The sequence below is a fragment of the Canis lupus genome, chromosome 25, assembly GCF_011100685.1.
Source record: "Canis lupus familiaris isolate Mischka breed German Shepherd chromosome 25, alternate assembly UU_Cfam_GSD_1.0, whole genome shotgun sequence".
Taxonomy (NCBI): Eukaryota; Metazoa; Chordata; class Mammalia; order Carnivora; family Canidae; genus Canis; species Canis lupus.
Genome location: NC_049246.1, coordinates 24,494,018 through 24,514,367, shown reverse-complemented (window position 1 = coordinate 24,514,367; position 20,350 = coordinate 24,494,018). Strand labels below are relative to the sequence as shown.

At 38.3% G+C, this 20,350-nt stretch overlaps 1 protein-coding gene across 2 annotated transcripts in view; it reads right to left on the bottom strand.

Annotated features, from left to right (window-relative positions):
- Window positions 1-20,350, bottom strand: part of LOC119877537 — a 410,753-nt gene that overhangs the window by 190,430 nt on the left and 199,973 nt on the right. The window contains exon 6 of one of the 2 annotated variants that reach the window (XM_038573610.1): window positions 8,393-8,458. The exons of the other annotated variant lie outside the window; for it this stretch is intronic. Coding sequence (XP_038429538.1) covers window positions 8,434-8,458 — 25 coding nt within the window. The 3' untranslated portion in view covers window positions 8,393-8,433. Of the gene's footprint in view, window positions 1-8,392; window positions 8,459-20,350 lie in introns of those variants that run through there. 2 annotated transcript variants of the gene reach the window in all.

Sequence of the window (20,350 nt, the reverse complement as noted above, 5' to 3'; positions counted from 1 at the left end):
CCTGAGGGGGAAACTATAAGATCAAACGACATGATCTTATAAGGTCATGGGACTTTTTTATGCTATTAGCATTAAAATAAAATGCTCTAAGATCCCATCAATTTGAGTTTCTGCAAATTATTGGAATAGACATACTGATGTCCTTATCAAAAGACACCAGAAAGAATTTCTGCTTGGTTGTGATACTGTAGAAAGACAAGCCTTTACCAATTTCATTTCCAAAAGGAGCATGATCCAAACACTAACCCTGAAGTACCCCAAGGAACACAATACAAAGAATCATCCTAATGGAACAGATAGCAAGCATGTTTGGAAAAGAGACTGCACGGGAGGGAGGTTCATTAATATTGTGATGTGCTGAATTTTGTCCCTCTTACCCTTTCAATCTTGCATTTCATCTACCATCAGACCTGTATGTCCCCTAAAAAAAGTATATGTCAGGGACAACACGTGGAAATCAGAAAAGGAGGAGGTGTAGAACATGTCTCTATTACTTGAAGAAAGTTATCAGTGAGATGAGACAGACTCAGTTCCTGGGGAGCTTCCAAATGTATTGTTTACCAATTGATTCATCTTAGAAATGGAACTATAAAACACTAGGACAAAGGATGGTCTTGCTTACCAAATCTGTTCCCCCACAGGGCAGCATTATGCATTTCCAAAACTTTATAGGCCTCCTTCAAATGACTCAAGGGATGGGAATCTCACCACCTCTCCTGGGAGATTCTTTTATGGCCTCTTAAGTCTCACCCATTATGAAAGTCTTCCTGATGAAAGCATTTTTTTTCTTTTCTTCAGTTCATTCATTACCCTTAGATAATCCCCTAAAGACCACCTCCGCAATCCCTCTCCTTCTCTGGGGTTTATACTTTCAATTATCTGCAAATGGCTATCAGGCCCCCACCCCACACACATGCGCATATACTCCTTAGCTCTTCAGCCAACCTACACACATGTAATTCTTTTAATCTTTCCTCATACATCAAAACCTCCAGCTGCTTAATCATTTTAGCTCCTCTAATAAGCAGCGAATTTGAAGGGGGATTATGGTTTCCTTCTCAAGCTTTTCTCATGTCAGCTGTATCCCTTCTCCTCAACCACATGCCAGATTTCTGTATGCCAATAGCCATTCATCAACGGAAATGAGGGTTTTCTGGAATGCTGTGTTGTATAGTACAAAAAAAAAAAAAAGATCCTTCCTACCCATAACTCATTCTAGGGCAAATCAATATTTATACAAACTAATAAGGAGGAAAACTCTGAAAGATATCTACCCTAAATTTTCAAACAACCAAGAAACTTTTTAACTATAAGTAAAATTTCAAAACAATGTATCTCATTTAAACATGGATTGAGGACTAAAAAAGGAAATTCAACCACTTTTGGTATAAGAAGTGTTGAAGAATTCACTACTCACTTCTTTAATAATTAAAAAAAAATGGCTTAGTTGAGTGCCCTGAATGAAGAGACTCGTTCCTTAACCACTATCTGAATAACTGGTTGATCTAAGATCCCTCACAGGACATATATACATCCTTTACTGTAAGAGGGATCACTAGGTGAGCATCACTCTCAGTATACAACCTCAGGCTCTCCCCTCCCCACTGTTTATCCCAAGTGTGCTAGCACCCAGCCTCCCTCTGCCCTATGAACATTGCGTGCACCCTTCAGGTCTCCAGGATCACATCTATCACTCTTCTGCCTCACACACATGTCCTTTACCCATCTCCCTGCCCTCACCCACCCACACCCCTACCCCTTGCCCTTGCCCCAAATATCAACTATCCATCAAGGTCTAGCTTCAGCTCCATTTCCTCCAGAGAACCTGTCCTTTCCTCTAGGCTTCATATTTGATGTCTGTGACATTAAAATATTATCTTGCATTATCCATTCTCCACTTTATTGGTGTTTGACAGTCTTGCCTCACCACTGATTTAAAAACTACTTTATGGCAGAGATGATATCATATTTCTTTGCTATCACCCAAAAGAACCAATGTATTGCTCTTCAGTAAGTAGGTGCTTAATAAATGTTTCTTGATTCCTAGTGAAGTGAGAATCTCAAAGAAAGCTCCCATGCAGTGAATTGTTTTACGCATTCAGAAAATATTTATATTTATTCTAAAGTAGAAATAGCTCCGCATTTAATGTTCAAAACTGCTCTCTTTTCCCTCAGTTTCTACTATTGGAGAGTGATTAAAATTAGCAAAGTCAATAGATACATAGTCCTTGTGGGTTATACAAAATTTCTTTTCCTGGTTTCCGGTATTAGGTCTAACCTCTTATTCCCTGTAAAACTCTGCCCTTTTTTCTTTCTATTACCACTAGCACATATTTTTTGCCTTCCAAGGAACTTTGCCTCAGCCTCTATTATGCATTCTTTTGTTTTCTCCCCCAAGAATAAAAAGTATGGAATCAGCTCTCCCAATTGTTGTGAAACCTACTAATCAGAGATCCACATCATTAGTCAATGTACAACATGTAAAAAGATCACAACAAATCACTCTTGTCTGCAAAGCACACTCATTTGAGGCCCTGATTTTTGTCTGAAGCCACATCATCATTTATTGTAAAACTCATGTGTTACTCTTCACTTTTCATCTTCAACAACTGAACAATTAGCCTGGAAGTTAAAGTAGTCTTCTCCAAATTCCCAGCAGATTGGAGAATCTGGTAGATATTCTTCAATAGAAAGAACAGCCTTACTTTAAAATCTGTTTTCCTTCACTGATCATCCCACACTTTTTAGAAACTTTTGTTTTCTGCAGAGATTCAGCCTTCTGATTAGTTACACTAGGCATCCTGAGTGACATCTCAAACTCTGAGGATACCAGTAAGCCAAGTCCACCTCTAGAAGTTCCTGCCTTGCAAATGGATGGTGACCTTGTATTCCCTCAAGCAAACACTACAACAGTATTAGGGGACCCAGACATTCTTCTGGACTCCATCATAAAAGTATAAGCCTATAGAGGAGCATAAAATACGCTTGCTTCTGGAAAGTTCCCATTATCACTGTAAAGAAAGACACCATAGTTACAAACTGATTTCTAAGCCAGTGTGGCAAGTTTATATGGACTTAAACAAACATAGGCCTTCCAGGCAGGCTTTGGCTACCTTGTTCCCATTCTTAGTCACTTCTGAGAGAGTCTTGCTGTAGCTGTCCTTGGGTTCATTTATTTGGAACTCTCTGGGCTTTCTGGACCTGAATTTCCCCAGGTTAGAGAAATTGTCAGCCATTATTTCTTGAGATAGTATTTCTTCCCCTTTCTCTCTCTCTTCTGCTTCTGGGACCCCTATAATGGGAATATGATGCTTTCATAGGTCTCATATTCTCTCTCTTCTTTCTTTTTTGCTGCTCTGTCGAGGTGAGTTCCAATGCCTTTGTCTTCCAGCTTACTGACCTGTTCTTCTGTTTCATCCAGTATATTGGTGAACCCCTCAACTTCAGTTCAGTTACTATATTCTTCAGCTTTGTGACTTCTGTTTAGTGCTTTCTTACATTTTCTTTCTCTTTATTGAAATTCTCACTGTGTTCCTCTACCCATTCTTCTCTCAAGTATGGTGAGCATTTTTATGACAATTACTTTGAATCTTTGTCAGGTAGATTAGTGAGTCTGAGGTTTTGTCCTATCTCTCATTTGGAACATATTTCTCTAACTCCTCATTTTGCTTGACTTACAGTGTTTGTTTCTGTGTATTAGGTGAAACAGCTACATCTTTTAATCTGGAAGGAGTGGCTTTGTGTAGGTGATGGTCTTTCTCATTCATGCTTTGCCCTAGTTCTTGGGCTTGTCTCTCAGACCTTTGTAATTGTCTAAACAGCCTGACTTATTCTTGATATGTCTCCATTGTTGAGGGTGTTCCAAGATCTGTTGGTGTCCCAAGGGGAGGAATCTCCTTTAGCACTGAGTCTGAGGCTGATTGGAAGCCAGATCAGCAATTTTTTAAAGATATTTATTATTTATTTATTTATATATTTATTTATTTATTTATTTATTTTTCATTTATTTATTTATTTGAGAGAGACAGAGATAGCAAAAGAGAGCACGAGCAGGGAGGAGAGGGAGAAGCAGGCTCCCTGCTGAGCAGGAAGCTCTATATGGACTGGATCACAGGACCCTGGGATCATGACCTGAGTGGAAGGCACATGCTTAATGGACTGAGCCACCCAGGCACCCTAGCAATTTTTGAAGTAGCAAATATATACTGTCATGGTTTACAGTCATCAATCCTGCTGTTTGCCATATTGAGAGATGAAGTGTTTTCTGAGCAACAGTTGCAAAAATAGGGCTTCAGGCAAGTGTATAAGCTCCTTTGTGGGAAGCCTTAGGGAGCTGCAGCTAAGGGACTGTATAAATCAAGGAGGAAGCAAGGAAGCTGTCTCAGGGAGACACCTTCATAGTCTCTGGATGAGTGAGAAACCTGAAGCTTGTCCCTCAGGCTGCAGCTCCAGGATAAGTAAATAGGTCTTTTTCACTGGAAGATTGGAAGTGTGTTTCAGTTGGCTGTCTATGCAGTGCCCTGGGGGTGTTGGCCTGCCAAAAAGTGTCTTTCTGATTGTTAATGTCCCTTAGAGCTCAGGAATGCCAGCCCCTTCAGCCATCAAAGCCAGGCAAAGGATATCCCCTTGTACATGCCCACTAGCTTTAACAGGCAGCTGGAGAGTGCAGGGGTGCACCTGCCTTGTGGCTTCAGAAAGGCAGTAGAAAAATACCTTCCTCATATGTGCTCTGAGGCTTCAGCAATGCTCTGGGAGAAGGCTCTTTCTACACTCCTGCACGGGCCCCATATTTAGGATAGGAACAGGATATTGCCAGGACTGCTTACCCGGGCCTCCCCTAGCCAGACAGTGGGGAGGGTGCTGCATGGGAGGCTGCCCACCTGTCTCACAGGGCAGGAGAAGATCACGTACACATTAACTGCTGGCACCTCCATCTCTAGAGAGAGCCCCAACTGTTTCCTGATCCTCCAGGAGATGCCCCCAACCAGCAAATAAATCTCTATCACATATAATCTAAGTGCTTTTCAAATTGGTGCTTTTGTGCTAGATCTTGGGGCAAGACCCAACTCAAGCCTTTTAGGAGAATTTCCATTTCCTATAGGAGTCTAGGTCCCTTGAACAACAGTCAAGGTTGGTTTTATTTTTTATTTTTTAATATTTTATTTATCTATTTATGAGAGACACAGAGAAAGAGGCAGAGACATAGGCAGAGGGAGAAGCAGGCTCCCAATGGGAAACCCCATGTGGGACTCGATCCCAAGACCCTGGGATCAGGACCTTAGCCAAAGGCAGACATTCAACCACTGAGCTACCCAAGAACCCCAGTCCTGTTGGTTTTTAAGCCAAGAATTTCAAGGAACTCTTGTCTCTGGTGCAGAGCCCAAGGTTTGGGGTCCCTAATGTGGGGCACCAAGCCCTTGTTCTTCCAGGAGAAGCACAGGACTGGCGAGATCCTTCCATAGGGGTCACTGTGACAGGGGTGGGATTTTTAGCCAAGACCACCTCTCTGCTAGGTCGATGTGGTCCTTTCATCCTTTCTTGCAGAGAAGCGGTTCCTGTTTTTCAGATCTTCTTCAGGGAGAAATGATCCATATGAAGCTGTAGCTTTGGTGTTTCTGGGCGACCCGGTGAGTTCAGGGTCTTTTGCGTCCTTCCTGAGCCCTCTCCATGAGGTTCTATTTTTAAATCTAGACTTTTAAGTGTATCTCAAAAGGAAATATAAGATAAGTAATTTTCTCATACTGCTTTTGAATAGTTGATCTAGGAAATTTATAAAAAAAATATATTTGAACATAGTAGTTGCATACTACGATATATTATAGCTTGAAAAAAAAACTGCTACTGAAGAGTAAGAAAAATCATTTCACCCATAAAAACAGCAGGCCACATGCATAAATATAATGATTTCTACTTTGATTTTATTAGCATAAAACTCTATGTTTGAGAAGAAACTTTGACCATATTCACTTTTGCCAAATCCTCATTTTACCCTCTTGGCCCCAGAAAAGGGAAAACAGCAGGCACTAGAGGAGTGTTTTTGAAAGAGAATAGGTTGCTGAAGGAAAATGTGGCTAGCCTTTCTCTGTATGGAGGGAGCGACTGATGGGATAATGATACCGATATATATGCTACTGACTCTATTTTAAATATATGTTTCAAAAAAACCAAAATGATGAAAGTGCACTTATTCAAAAAGTAAAGAAAAAACTTCATCATTCATTCAAAGGAACAACAAAACAGTTCCCTAAAAATGTCTGACTGAAAGGGCTCCTGAGTGGCTCAGTCAGTTAACCATCTAACTCTTGATTTCAGCTCAGGTCATGATCTCGTGGTCTTAAGATCGAGCTCCATTTCAGCTCCAAGCTTAGAGGGGAGTCTGCTTGAGGATTCTCTCCCTCTGCCCCTCCCCTCCACCCTCTCACACACACTCTCTCTCTGAAATATATAAATCTTTAAAAACATCTTACTTAGAAATAGATTCTAGAGTTAACAACTCTACTTTATAAATAAGAACACCTCTACTTACCTAAGATAACATTACTGTCATCATAAATATGGATTCTTATGTCACTGAAAACATACATCTTTTTTTTTTTAACCCATTTAAGGACTCCTCTTCAATTTAAGAGTATATTTTGAAAATTAGAGAGGAAGACAAAGCATGAGAGACTCCTGACTCTGGGAAACAAAAGGTTGTAGAAGGGGAGGTAGGTGGGGGAATGAGGTAACAGGGTGATGGCCAATAAGGAGGGTATGTGACATGAGCACTGGGGGTTATACTATAAGTTGGCAAATTGAATTTAAATTGAAAAAATAGGGATGCTTGGGTGGCTCAGCAGTTGGGCATCAGCAGTTGTCTTTGGCTTAGGGTGTGATCCCAGAGTCCCGGGGTAGAGTCCCACATCGGGTTCCCAGTAGGGAGTCTGCTTCTCCCTTTCCCTATATCTCTGCGCCTCTCTCTGTGTCTCTCATGAATAAATAAAATATTTTTTAAAAGTTTTTAATAAAATAAAACTCACAATTTTATATTCTATTAAAAAAAGGACATTTCAATTTCCAAGATTCACACCACTTTCCTCCAGAACAACCCTATAGTCTCTAGGTCTCACCACACAGTTCTACCACTTAGAACCCTAATAAGTATTACTATACTCAAAATTTAATCCTTTTATTTCATGGAGACACTGACTCACTTCCTCAGGGTAAGTTGTTATTCCACAGCTTTCAGTAAAACTGGATTTCAAAAATAAACACAGGAAAAGATAGAGATTACAGACATAAAGATTAGTCTTTAAAATGAACTAATTCCTTCATCTGACTCAATGTGAAAACTCCAAATAAGTTTGACCTCAAGGTTCCTTATGTGAGCACCCAAGGATATTTAAAACTAGTTAACTACAAAATGCATAAGAAGACACTATAAGCACATTGAACATATGCAAATATTTATGATAGTGTCTTCCCAAGGAAGACACTTGGGAAAAAGTGAAAGTAAACACTAAAGAAAAAACAAACATTGTGGTGTGGAATTAAAGAATTAATTATTCCTTAGAAATATGGTTTGGGGGCACCTGGGTGGCTCAGTGGTTGAGCATCTGCCTTTGGCCCAGGTCGTGATCCTGGGTCCTGGGTCCTGGGATTCCTGCAGGGAACCTGCTTCTCCCTCTGCCTGTGTCTCTGCCTCTCTCTGTGTCTCTTATGAATAAATAAATAACATCTTTTTAAAAAAAAATAGAAATATGGCTTGGATCTGCAGGCTAAGGTTGAAAAAGAATAATCATGTAATCAGTACTTTCATTAAAAGGATACTCATTGACCACTACTTTATTTTAGTTGTTTCTTTCAAACTACATGAAAATAAGGAAATTATTCATTCAGTTGTTCAGTCAGCTAGTCAGTGAGAATTAGAAAATGAGTAGGATGTTAACCGTGGTGTTACCATAAACATAAACATAACAGAAATTTTTTGTGTTTACACAGTACATAAAGAATAAAACTGTGGCACTAATATTACAAAATTTTGCCCCTCCTAGTGTATTGCCATAGCAGTACAGCAGCCCTGTCCCCCAGGACTTTTTTCAGTGATGGAAAGGTTGTACTTTCATCTGCACTATCCAAACAATAACCCCTAGTCACACACGGCTACTGACACTTGAAATGTGTCTAGTGCAACTCAAGAATTGAATTTTTAATTTTATTTAATTTTAATGCCTTGGAAGACAAAGCCTATAATAAAAGCAGGAAGCCCTACATGTCCAGTGATCTAACCATTTTAAAAAACCCTTACTTAATAAGCTTATAAAACTATCATTATCATCATCATTGCCATTATCATCACTATCATTACCATCATTATTATCACCATTATATTATGAAACATATTACAAGTAATTTACCTGCATTGTGTTTGCAAAATTCCTTCAAAATAGATGTCTACTCTGATAGGAGTATTTTTTCTCTAAAAGAAAATGAATGGAAAATACTTTACTTGATATAACTGTAAACGGAATGAATTTATAGTCTCATGCTCTCTCCTCTTCATTTGCAAACTCCAATACAATCCAAGAATTAAATATATAGTAAGTTTTTCCAAGAAAAGATAAAATCTAGGCAGCTGGGAGAAACTGTCTCCTTTGCTGTGGTTCCAGTGTGCTTTCGGCTGTCTTTTGAAAGAAAGCCCACAGTTTATTTGACCTTAACATAATTTCTCAGTCATCGAACAACACTGAATGGCTCCTTGTTGAATGAACATAACCTGTGCATTAGTAAGGGTTTCCCCCTCCCCTAAGATTTCTGTAACTTCATGCGTCATTGAAGCTGCAATAGTTTAAAACAAAAAAACCCACATCATTCTTTGTCAGGGTTCTGCAAGGACATTTTCTTATTGCTGAGATAGGTCGTGATGAGGGTACTTGGTAGGTTTCATAGCTTGTTTAAAATAAGGATGAAAATTAATATGAAAATTAAGTAGAATTTTCCTTTTTTTCCTTGTTTTTTCAACCTCAAATCAGGATGCCTATCATTATCTACTGGCCTCTAAAGGTTGGAAAATACTCCATCAACAGCTCTTATCTCCATGGAGCAGAACTGGTATTCATGTATAAGTTGGTGGGAGAAGAAAGAACAGAGGACATTGACTTTGTATGCCTTTCACTTTTGCATTTTCAGATTTGTTGTGTTTTGTTTTGCTTTAGAGGGGAAGCACTGGATATTTTTTCTTCTTTTTGTCAAATGCATATACCAGTTTAATTGTTTTAGAAACACTAAAGACATGTACATGATGCCAGCTATAATCTACAAATTCACAGTTGACAGGCATTTTGAATGTTTTCCATTCTTAACTCAGCACAATTTATATTTTACTTTCCCACTCCATCTGGGCGCCATAAACCAAATCTCAGTCAATTGGGGTAACTAACCATCATTTTCCAAAGTTGAGGTCTAGGTGAGTTCACAGTGCCAAGGCCTGGGAAGGGGAGTGCCATGTGCTCTTTGATGTCAATTATCCATGAGGCATACTCCTGAAAATCCATTGTCCCAGCTGGTTCTCATTTATCAGTCTACTCAAGTGCTAAGGTGGGCTTCATCCCTGTCCATTTGGCCTCTGGGTTCCTGGGGCCTCCTCAGTAGGTGCTGCCATGTTGGTCAGCCTGTTCCTTGGGAATCTCTGTGAGGTTGACTATAGCTTTGTATGTCTCTATCAGACCCACTGGGCAGCCTGCCCCTACTCTTGCTCCTCCTGCTTCCTCCTCTGCACAAAGCTATCTAGATCTAACTAGACTGGGGCACAGGGCTCCTCTCCCCAGGATTCCCCACAGTCCCCTCTCACAACACTTCCCTTCCTTCTCTCCTCCCACATTCCAGTGTAGAGAAATGGTTTCTGGTTTGGAAGTAAAATCCCCTCATTCCTCAAATCTAGACTTTTTTTTTAAAGATTTTATTTATTTATTCATGAGAGACACAGAGAGAGAGAGAGGCAGAGGACATAGGCAGAGGGAGAAGCAGGCTCCCTGCAGGGTTCCTGATACGAGACTCCATCTCAGGTCGCAGGGAACACGCCCTGAGCCAAAGGCAGGCGCTCAGCCACTGAGCTATCCAGGTGCCCTAGACACTTTTTGACTACCCCTCAAACCTTCTCTCTCATCTTTATAGTTTAGGCTTTTGCAAACTAAAGTCCAAAAGATTTTTGCTCTGTCCTGTCGCTGAGGCCATGAGAACTAAGTGATATACCTTTTTAAATTTGGGGTTGAGATGGTACCAATAGGAACAGTTGGAGATGGAAAGAATCTTCTGAACTACTAGGAGACAGAAAAAGCAGTAAATATAATTAAAAATACCTATATGTTACAGATATTTCCATTTGCCAGGGGTTGGGGATACCAACTGATAATGTTCTACTTAGACACAAAACTGACAAGACCAAGTACAAACGTTTGCAGGGGTGACCAATTTCCCTGGTGGATTTCCATCTCAGATCTGGAGCATCTTCTCAGGTACCCATTTGCCTGGATTGTGAGAAAATAAAATAAGACTGAACATTCTCCTAGAGCAATGAGTAATTTTCTGAGATGGAGTGCTGTAGGAGAGACTCGGCCACCAACTGGGAAGTGAGCTAAATGAAAACCACACGTGTTTCAAATCTGATAGTAAGTGGTAGTCCTGCTTTCTACACCAGGAAGGGACAGTAGTGAAGAGTCTTCGATGTTTTCAAAACATTGACCCATCTAAAGGTTTGTCCTTTGAAGAACATGTTCTTTGTCTGCCTTTTCTGGGGGCAAAGCCCAGAAGGACAGGTAGTAGTCAAACTGTATACCTCATAGATGTGCCCCTTCTGTTCTCAGCTCTCCCTGTGGCCTTTCTTTTCCAGTGGCCCAGGAAGAAAATACCTGCCTTCTTCTTCCATGAATCCCCTTCCCTCCAAATCTGTTGTCAACTTCTTCTCTGGGAATTTTTTTTTAATTTTTATTTATTTATAATAGTCACAGAGAGAGAGAGAGAGAGGCAGAGACACAGGCAGAGGGAGAAGCAGGCTCCACGCACCGCACCGGGAGCCCAACGTGGGACTCGATCCCAGGTCTCCAGGATCGCGCCCTGGGCCAAAGGCAGGCGCTAAACCGCTGCGCCACCCAGGGATCCCCTCTGGGAATTTTTTATTCGCTCACAACAAACATTTCCTGCTCTCCTACATGTAGAGTCTCAGGCACTAATGATATTAAGAAAAGAAAATGACAGTTATCTCAGGATGAATTTACAATCCAATGCTGGAAATATTCTCTGTTTATCTCCTCTCCCTTTCCTTTACTATAATCCCGCAGACACTCTTTGTACATTTCTTATATTTTATAAAATTGATCATAATTTTATATCAAAATACCTCTAACATGGAGCATGTTTCCTGCTCCTCTGTCTCCAAGAGTGTACATATCAATAAGTACTAACAGCATTATCTACACTTTTATTGGACGATAGATACACACTGTTGCTAGAAAGATGCAGTTTCAAAATCCAACATGAAATAGTGAATGATTAATATTCCTATAAAAAATTAAAAAGCCATCATGCAAGAATGAAAACCAGCATTATAATTATATTTATAAATGTTATCCTCTATGATAGCTTAATGAGGCAAAAAGTTTTAAGACAAAAGGCTAAACTTTCCAATATTGTCATTCAGTATGATTTCCCTGAGTGTTTTCACCACTTCATGCTGATCTTGAAACATGATCTCCTTCAGCTTTAAATCTGATTGTTTTCATAAACATAATGTGGGTTAACTTACAAGAACATTAGTTGGTTCACGTTAACATAAATGGATAGTCACATAAACCTGGATTGTTCATATTATTACTTCAAATGTCTAAAAATTACACTTCTTAACACATGTACAAAAATATTGGTATTTGTTCTCATTTCATTTTTTTTTAACTAAGTAGTCCATCAAGATTGTTTTTACACACAGTTAACAGGAAAACCCTGGTCCAAAAATATGTCACGATTCATCTAGCAACTCTTTCTTAACTCATTCCTATACCATGAGAGATGAGAATAGTAGACAAAGATTAAATACATCTATAAGCAAGAATTTTAATTTGTTATTCCTATTTCAGGAATATACTCAGGCTTCTAAAATATTTCTAGCAAACTCCTGACGTTTTGCTGCATAACAATTTAATTTCTACTGTGGCTGGAAGTTTTTATTCAGCTAATCTTGGGAAAATATACATTGTGGTTTATTCACTTTGGAAATTATTCCAGAGTGAAGAGTGGCCCCCAAAATGAAGCTTGTTCTAGCTGCACATAATATTTTCCCCAGAAGTGCCTATAAAGTCTACTAAAATAAGAAAGTGCTCATTATTTTTGATAAACAGTAAGGACTGGAAATTCATATTTCATTTTAGTACCAGAAGTGTGGAGTTGAGATACAGTAGCGTTCTTTTTCTGTGCAGTATAATGGCCTATTATTTTACGAATTACTATTTACTTTGTGTCTGTAGCTTAACTCTGAGTAAATTCTACCTTTCTTCTCTTGCTAACTAAGTGGAGGAAAAAAATTACCTCAAGTGTCAAAGCTGCTTTAAAATATTGGTATTTAAAAGAGGTATAATACCAATAAGTCTGAGGCGATTAAGAGTTCTGAATGAGGATAGACAGGACTGTGGTATGTAGTTTGTGACAGAAATCTTAAATTAGTGTGGCAACATGGAGTAACTTTCCCACAGACTAGGAAAAAGAGTGTTGTCAAACACTTAACTTGTGGTGATGGCACTTAGTAAGTATTGGTCCAATAAAAGGGCAAAGAGTATATGAGTTGAGTTTCTCCAATTCTGAATTTAGGTTTGTTTATTTATTTATTTATTTATTTATTTATTTATTTATTTAATTTATTTATTTGGTCAGAACTTTGAAGTTTTTAAAGCTTTGTTCTCTTCCTCTCTGCCAGGCCAATAAAAAGAATTATTATTACTACCACATTTGTGTCTCTTGGATTTTATTTTTGGCTAATGCAAGCACTTTTACAACATGAACTCGGTTGAAGGAGCAATTAGAATTTAGGAGCTTTATCCAGCAATTACAGCACTTATTGCAATTATAATAGTAACTGAGTACGTTGACGACTTACCAAGTTACTCCAACGCTACATTTTTATTTTGCTTTTAAAGTTATCAAAAGCCTGATGCTGGAGGTTCGTAATGACTTTGTGGTAGCCAGATTTGAAGTCTGAAGCCCTGTCTGCCACACTGTTAGCCATCAAAGGAGGCCTGTCCCACCAAGCTCTCTATTTTCACAACAGGATATCTGGTTTCTTTTATGAGGATACAGCTATGTTAATTTGGTTTAGTGGTTTGTTGGAGGTAAGCAGGCTCTTCACAGCACAAACACCAAAATCCCCTTAAAGCAGTTTCTTGTTAATAGCTGCGGTCTGATTGGCAGATTTGCATTGTAAAGTGTGATTTGGTTGGATAAATATGTTTAGTCTAGTAAGCACTTTAGTGATTGAGTGTCTGTTAATGGATAAAGGTGGATTATAGAGAAACCTCTACAGGCTGTCACTGGGCACTTAGCATCATGAGATGTCAAGGGGAATGGAAAACAAACTGGCACAACAGAACAGTTGAAGGGCTATAAAATGTTTAAAATATTCAGTGCTAATGTTGGGCTTTCAAGTTTTGAATATGAATTTCAAGAGAAGAGAAAGAACAGAAAATTAGGTGGCAGGGCTTTTGTAAGCCCAGCAGTGACAAAGTAGGGATGTCCCCACCCATGCTCTTAAAGACTGCCATCTTTTGTTGGATTTAAAATCAGAAAACCAACATGTAGGAAATTCAGAGCAGTTAAGGGATCTCCAAGAATGAATCCAACTCCTGCTGAAATCTCTGCCTTCGGATATCCTGCAGGCAGAACGGGAATCAAAGGGCGGGCGGTGGGGGGGAGAAGATGTTAGAGTTATTGTTAAAAAATGTTGGCATGTCTGTGCATATGTATACACATAGCGTTTTCCACTTTTCTGAAAACAAGACACTGCAATAAGAACTATAGATACTAATTTTCTACCTCCTCCCATCTCTGAGCATCTGGAAATGAACACTTTTCCATTTCTTCCTTTGGAAAAAGAGTACTGGGATTCTTCATGAAAGTCACCAGAAAATGTCACTTTTTTTTTCCTTCTCAGGTGAACATGCAGAGGTATTTTTATGAGGTGAAAATATCAGCTTACTTCAAGGATCTAAAAGGTATTTTAACATCCCAGGCTCTAGGAGAGGGATGCTGGAACGTCTGCTCCCAGCCAGTCATGAAATGCTTAAGACTTCAGGAACTAGTATATTTTTGCAGATTAGCTATTCTACTTAAACTAAACACATATTTCAGCCATCTTTGTTTAAGACTCTCTGGACACTGCTTAAGGTCACCAATTTTCATATTCATCACATCTTAGACATTTATCTTCAGAACACCACCACTCAAGGCTTTGAGATTGCAATTGCTCATCCATTGCTCTTGAGCCATTGATTTCCCTAGGTTAAGTAGCATCAGAAGTGCAAACCCCGAATACTATTCTGCAAACCTGAAGCTGATCCTTCAGCTTTCCAGATATTAGAAGTAAATATTATTCTAACACAAGTTATACCAAAGACAAGTTAAAAGTCTAGAGTCTAGTAAGGTGTTAGCTTCTAATTTATTATATGACCTTGGACAGATCACAGTCTCTGTGGGTCTGTTTCCAATACACCTGGTGTTGATGGTGATTAATTGACAATGCCAATACCAATGTATTGTTATTAATGAAATTGGGTAGTTATACATATAGAGGCCCCAAACCTCGGTTTCCAGGGAGTATAATTTTCTTTATTATTGTATCACACAACATAGTTTCTATTTTGAGATTCTGTTCCACTGGATGGAAGAAAAGAGATAATTACATATAACCCAAAAATATAATTATTATTATAAAGCTAGAATAGAGATAGGATATACAATTACAACTATATGTACATGTAATTATTTTAGGGTCTTTTCCTGTCATCCAAATCCTAGAATTGTGTCTAACTTCCAGGGACCTCCAGAATGCCAGAGAATGTGTCATTTGGCTCGGGGGAGTAGGGTACAGAGCATCCCATGTTTGTACTTCCTCTGCCCATGCTTATACCTGTGGAGACACCTCATAGTCATCTGGTTTCCAGTGCCTGATTCACACAGATCACAGCTCATTCTCTTAATATCACGCAAGGTCTACTTCAGACATGTCTGTGCCTCTCTCAGATATGGAAGGAACACAGGGTTCTTCTCACATCTTAGTGGGGCATGTGGAAATGTGCATCTGACTCCTCTGTCTGAACACCCTGATGCAGCCATGCCTGCTCTTGTTTGTCTGCCATATTGCCCAGAGAACTTGTCTTGTACCATTGTCTAAACAAAGCACAGTTCCCCTCTGCTCTCAGAATCCTTAAACCTATGCTGGATTTTTATCCCATGGTACCACACAAATGAGTCTTGGTGGAGTGCTTCAGAATCTCAACCTTCTTGCTTACATTCCAATTCTTAGTTTCTTATGGAATTCTTATTTGGTAAGAAAGAGATAAAATTAAATCTGACTAATCACTCATCTTATAAAGAAACACAGGGTGACAAAGTTGAACATGTTGTTCAATGACAAGCCAAAACTGATGTCCATATCAACTGTGGTTTGCACATGATTCTACAAATGTAGTGACTTTAGCATAAGATGCTAAGACTGATATAAGCGTCATACATACATCATATGTTAGTTGGCACCAGGGATGGGGGTGACAATGAATTCTCCAGTCTTCCTCTTCCTCCCCATAACAGCCTGGACCAGCTAAGTCCTGGCTCTGGCTCTTACTTCCTTAGGTTGCTACCAGGACCTCAAAGCCCAACAAATTGGCTTTGAATGGTATTTTGCCTGTAGTTAATCTTGAACCCAGAGCCAAAAGAGAAGATTCAGAACAGAGATGTACAGAGAGTGAGTGTGCAGTAGAGTCAAATATTAAGTGCCCATGTGAAAAGGCAAAAGATCTGGTGTTTGACAGACCCAAATTAAAATGTTGGCTTTGCAAGTTAATAGCTATATTGGTTTTCTACTACTGCATAAAAAATTACACAAACTTAGCACCCTGAAATAGTGACTTATTACCTCACAATTCCATAGGTCAAGGGTATGGGCACAGTATGATAGGGTCCTCTGCTCAGGATCTCATGAGCCTGACATCAAGGTGTCAGCTGGTGCTGAGTCCAGGATCCTCTTCCAGGCTCATCCAACTGTTGGTAGCATTCTGTTCCTTGTGGCATGTTGGACAGAGGTCCTCATTTTCTTGCTAGCTGTTGACTGGATATACTTTCAGCATCACCAAGTCCTGTTCTATGACCTCCTGCATGGGCCTCCCACACAGTTCCATCCTTTTCTGTCTGGAAGGGCCCAGCTGCTTCTAAGGGCTCATTGAAGTCAGCTCCACACAAGATAACCTCCTCTCTGATTTACTTAAGTCAGCTAATAGATCTGCAAAATCCCTTATGTAATACACCTTTCCATCATTGGGGAAGTGATAGACCATCATAGTCACAAGTCCTGCTCCCACTGAAAGGAAGGGCATTACTCAAAGTGTGTAGAAGAGGAAATCTTGGGACCATCTTAGAATTTGCCTACCACAGAACTGTGTGAACTTCGACAAGATTTGTAACCTCTCTCTACTTGTTTCCTCATCTATAGAATGGGTTAATCATAACACCCAATAAGATCATTGGAAATATTAAGTGTATATTTCCCAATTTAGTACCCTTGATCAAACAAGCACAATAAATATTTGTTGTTATTACTATTATTATTGTTTTATGGTAAAAGTTAACTGGACTTGAAAAGAAAAAATGTCTTATTTTAATAGTATAAATACTAAAGAGCCACAATTACAGGGTCCCTGGGATGATGACATGGACTGAATGAAAACACGTCTGATGTTTTCATGACTTTTTTACAGAGTGGTGATGGAAGGCTGGCAAGTCTGATGCTTTCATCTGACCACCATAAAAGCTCAAGTGTTCTTAGGAGCTAGGACCCTGGGATCTAAATCTAATCTTTTATCACCTTGCACTTGATCCTCTCCTTCTCAAGAGATTCTCCAAGACTGCCCTGCAACTTCAATGGAATATAAGGAAGTAAGTGGTTTTCAGGATACTGAAAGAAAAAAAAACCCCACTTATCTAAATAGACATTTGCACTAGATATCAAAGTACAATGAGGAAAGATGGTTCAGAGAATGAATTACATGGTCTAAGGGTATCCAGTACCCCATGAGAGGACTGTTCAGAGAATATGGTTATGAACACAGCTCTCTAACATGCCCCTCAGAAAAAGTACAAATAAAGGATGTATAAATGTGAATATACACACATACCTAACTTCAGTGTTTAGAAAGGAAGAAAGAAAGTGAGAGCTCCAATATCTTTAGATGTCTATAATCAAGTCCTCTTATTATAGAGTTCACTTGATTGGCCCTCAGTAATTAAAGCAGAAAATCTGCTTTCCCATAGGAAGATAAGAAAAACAGCAATTACAATATTTTTTTTAAAAAATAAGATCTCTTTAAAATACATGAACTCAGAAAACTGAAAATAGTAACTTTATTTTTTTTTTGAAAATAGGAACTTTAAAGCAAAAATAATGCATTTCATTCTTATTGTCTCAGGAGGAAAAAAATTAACCACTTCAATAGTCTTTGCAAATAATGGAACAGAGAATTCTTCCTCAGGTGAAAGGAGGTACCACAACAGGTTGTCTTAACCAGATTTTGATAATTACACATTTGAAAAGAAAACTAATAAAATACAAAATCAGAAGAAATCATAGATATGTAGTTGAGGCTATATTTTTTAACTAATATCTTTGTAGAATTCTAATCACATAGAATGTAAAATCAGAAGATTTTTAAATATACTTTCATTTATTATTCCCTAAAATATGGAATTTTTTAAGTGGGTAGTTTTCAAACTTAAATTTTTTATTTATATCATATAAATTTGTATCAAAAAGTAACTGGTACAGGTCCCTGGATGGCTCAGTCGGGTTAAGCATCCAGCTCTTGGTTCCAGCTTAGGTCATGATCTCAGGGTGGTGGGATTGCCTCCCCGGCGCCCCTCAAGGGGCTCTGAGCTCAGTGCAGAGTCCACTTCAGATTCTTTCTTCCTCCTCCCCTACTCCTCCCTACTCACGCTCTCTCCTCTCTCTCTCTCTCTCAGATAAATAAATAAAATCTTTTAAAATAATAATAAGTAATAATTGGCATAAAACTACTGACATCTGTGGCTGCAATGTGACCTGGGTTAGTTTATATTAAATCTCCAAATATCAATTTACATATTTGTAAAATGAAGACACTAAGAATTTTATAGGGCTGATGTCAAGTTATAGGAGAACTTATGCCTTGGGACCTTTGGATGTAAGGTGAGTATACAATTAAGCTTTTATTCAAATTACTACAAAACAAATGTTTGTAACATTTATACCATATTTTTAAACAGTTCTTAATACAAACTATAAGGGCCTTGTCTTTAAATAACTTTAAAAATAACAAGACACTTTGAGACCATGTTTTCACTGCAAATCTCAAAAGAAGCACAGTTGAGAATGACTTTGAAAAAATAGAGTGGTTTGGGTGCAAAAGTATCATTTTAATCATTATAAATCAACATTTAGTATTATGCTTCCCAAAAGACTTTAAAAAAAAAGCAATCCTGTGATGTAACACAGATATATAGTCTTTCACTGTTTAAAATTAGAAACTTATATAAAATTATATATAACTTGATTATATAAAATTAGTTATAAAAATAAATAAAATAAAATTAGCTATATATCAAAGATAGCCCTTGCTACAGTACTAATTGTGCTTAAAAATAAATGTGCTTGAGACTCTTTTAGAAACAATTTCACCTGTCCATGCTAAAATATAAATGAGCAAGTATGGGAATAAATTGCCTTAAATTCATGATGAAAAATAAAGTTTCACATCTTTCACTCAGTAAGCTTCCAGTTATCTTGACTCAAGTAGATGCAGATCTTAAACTCGATATTTCTACATTAAAAATTAAAGATTTTTTAAAAAATTAAAGATTTGCACTAGAAACAGTTTAAGAGAAACCTGCAACACCTAATTATGTTTGTTTCTCCATTTTTTTTTTGTTATGTAATTGCCACCGAAGCCTAAAAGTCACTTTAAACTTGAGAAACAGTGATTAATTACTATACCAGTAAAACTAGAGATATTGTAGAATAGTACTTCTGACATGATTTTCATAGAACTCTATGTGGAGGTCTATTTTTCATGAGTTTAATTCCTTAGACCTAGAACATTAAATTTAAGAATTATCTTTCTGCCTCCATTGTGTTTTAAAATCCTATTTATTTCTTTCAATTATTCCTCTGAAAAAGCAAGAATATGCAGTACTTTACTGCTATAAGTATTTTATGCCCAAGAGATTTGGCCAAATGGAAAAAGATGTGAGTTAGAGTCATATCCGTGGGGGAAAAAAACACCCTGGAATTTGATTTATGTGAATAAAAACCAAACAAACAAACAAAAAAAATCCAAAAAATAGGTTGTAGTCAGATAGGTAGGTGCTTTGTTCACTGCCCAAGCCCTGTCTGAGGGGAACATGAAACACAAAGGCCCGGCCCCATATCTAGAGGAAGCAGCTGCACAGTGATATAGGGCCTATCCTTATAAAGAAAGAGCACCAGAAAATCTGTTTGAGCATGAATATTAGATTTGCTGAGTTCTGCTGACATCACCATGGCAGATAAACATATTATGGAAACTGGGGCAGCCTGTCGTTGGAGAGGTTGCCAGATGAGATAAGTGAACAAGGGCGAATGAACACATGATGCTCATCTTGACAGCCTTGTAATATGACCGAAGGCAGCGACTTAGTCAAGTGTCATCTTAAACATTGCGAGTCTAGAACAAGTGGATCAAAATGAACTCTGAACCTTTGTTTCCTTAAGAGTGAAGGACTAACAGCTGCCTGCATCTGGAATCTGTGCGAAAGTTCTTTACAGCTGTAACATAATAAACAAAATTAAAAAAAAAAAATCCACACAGTCCTACTGTTCCATTTACATTCTTGCCCCTTCTCTGGCCTCATTAAATAGTAATCTCACATCTAATTACATTTTATCAATGTATTATTTCTGCAACTTGAGGATTAAATTGAAAACATATTGAAACAAAAAATAAATTTTGAACAGTTGTTCTTTTCTTTCTTGTTTTGTATGAGCAAGTGCATGATGACCAGGACGTGAATTTTAAGGGGCCCGCAGCTTGTATGGTGTGCTTTTGAAAAG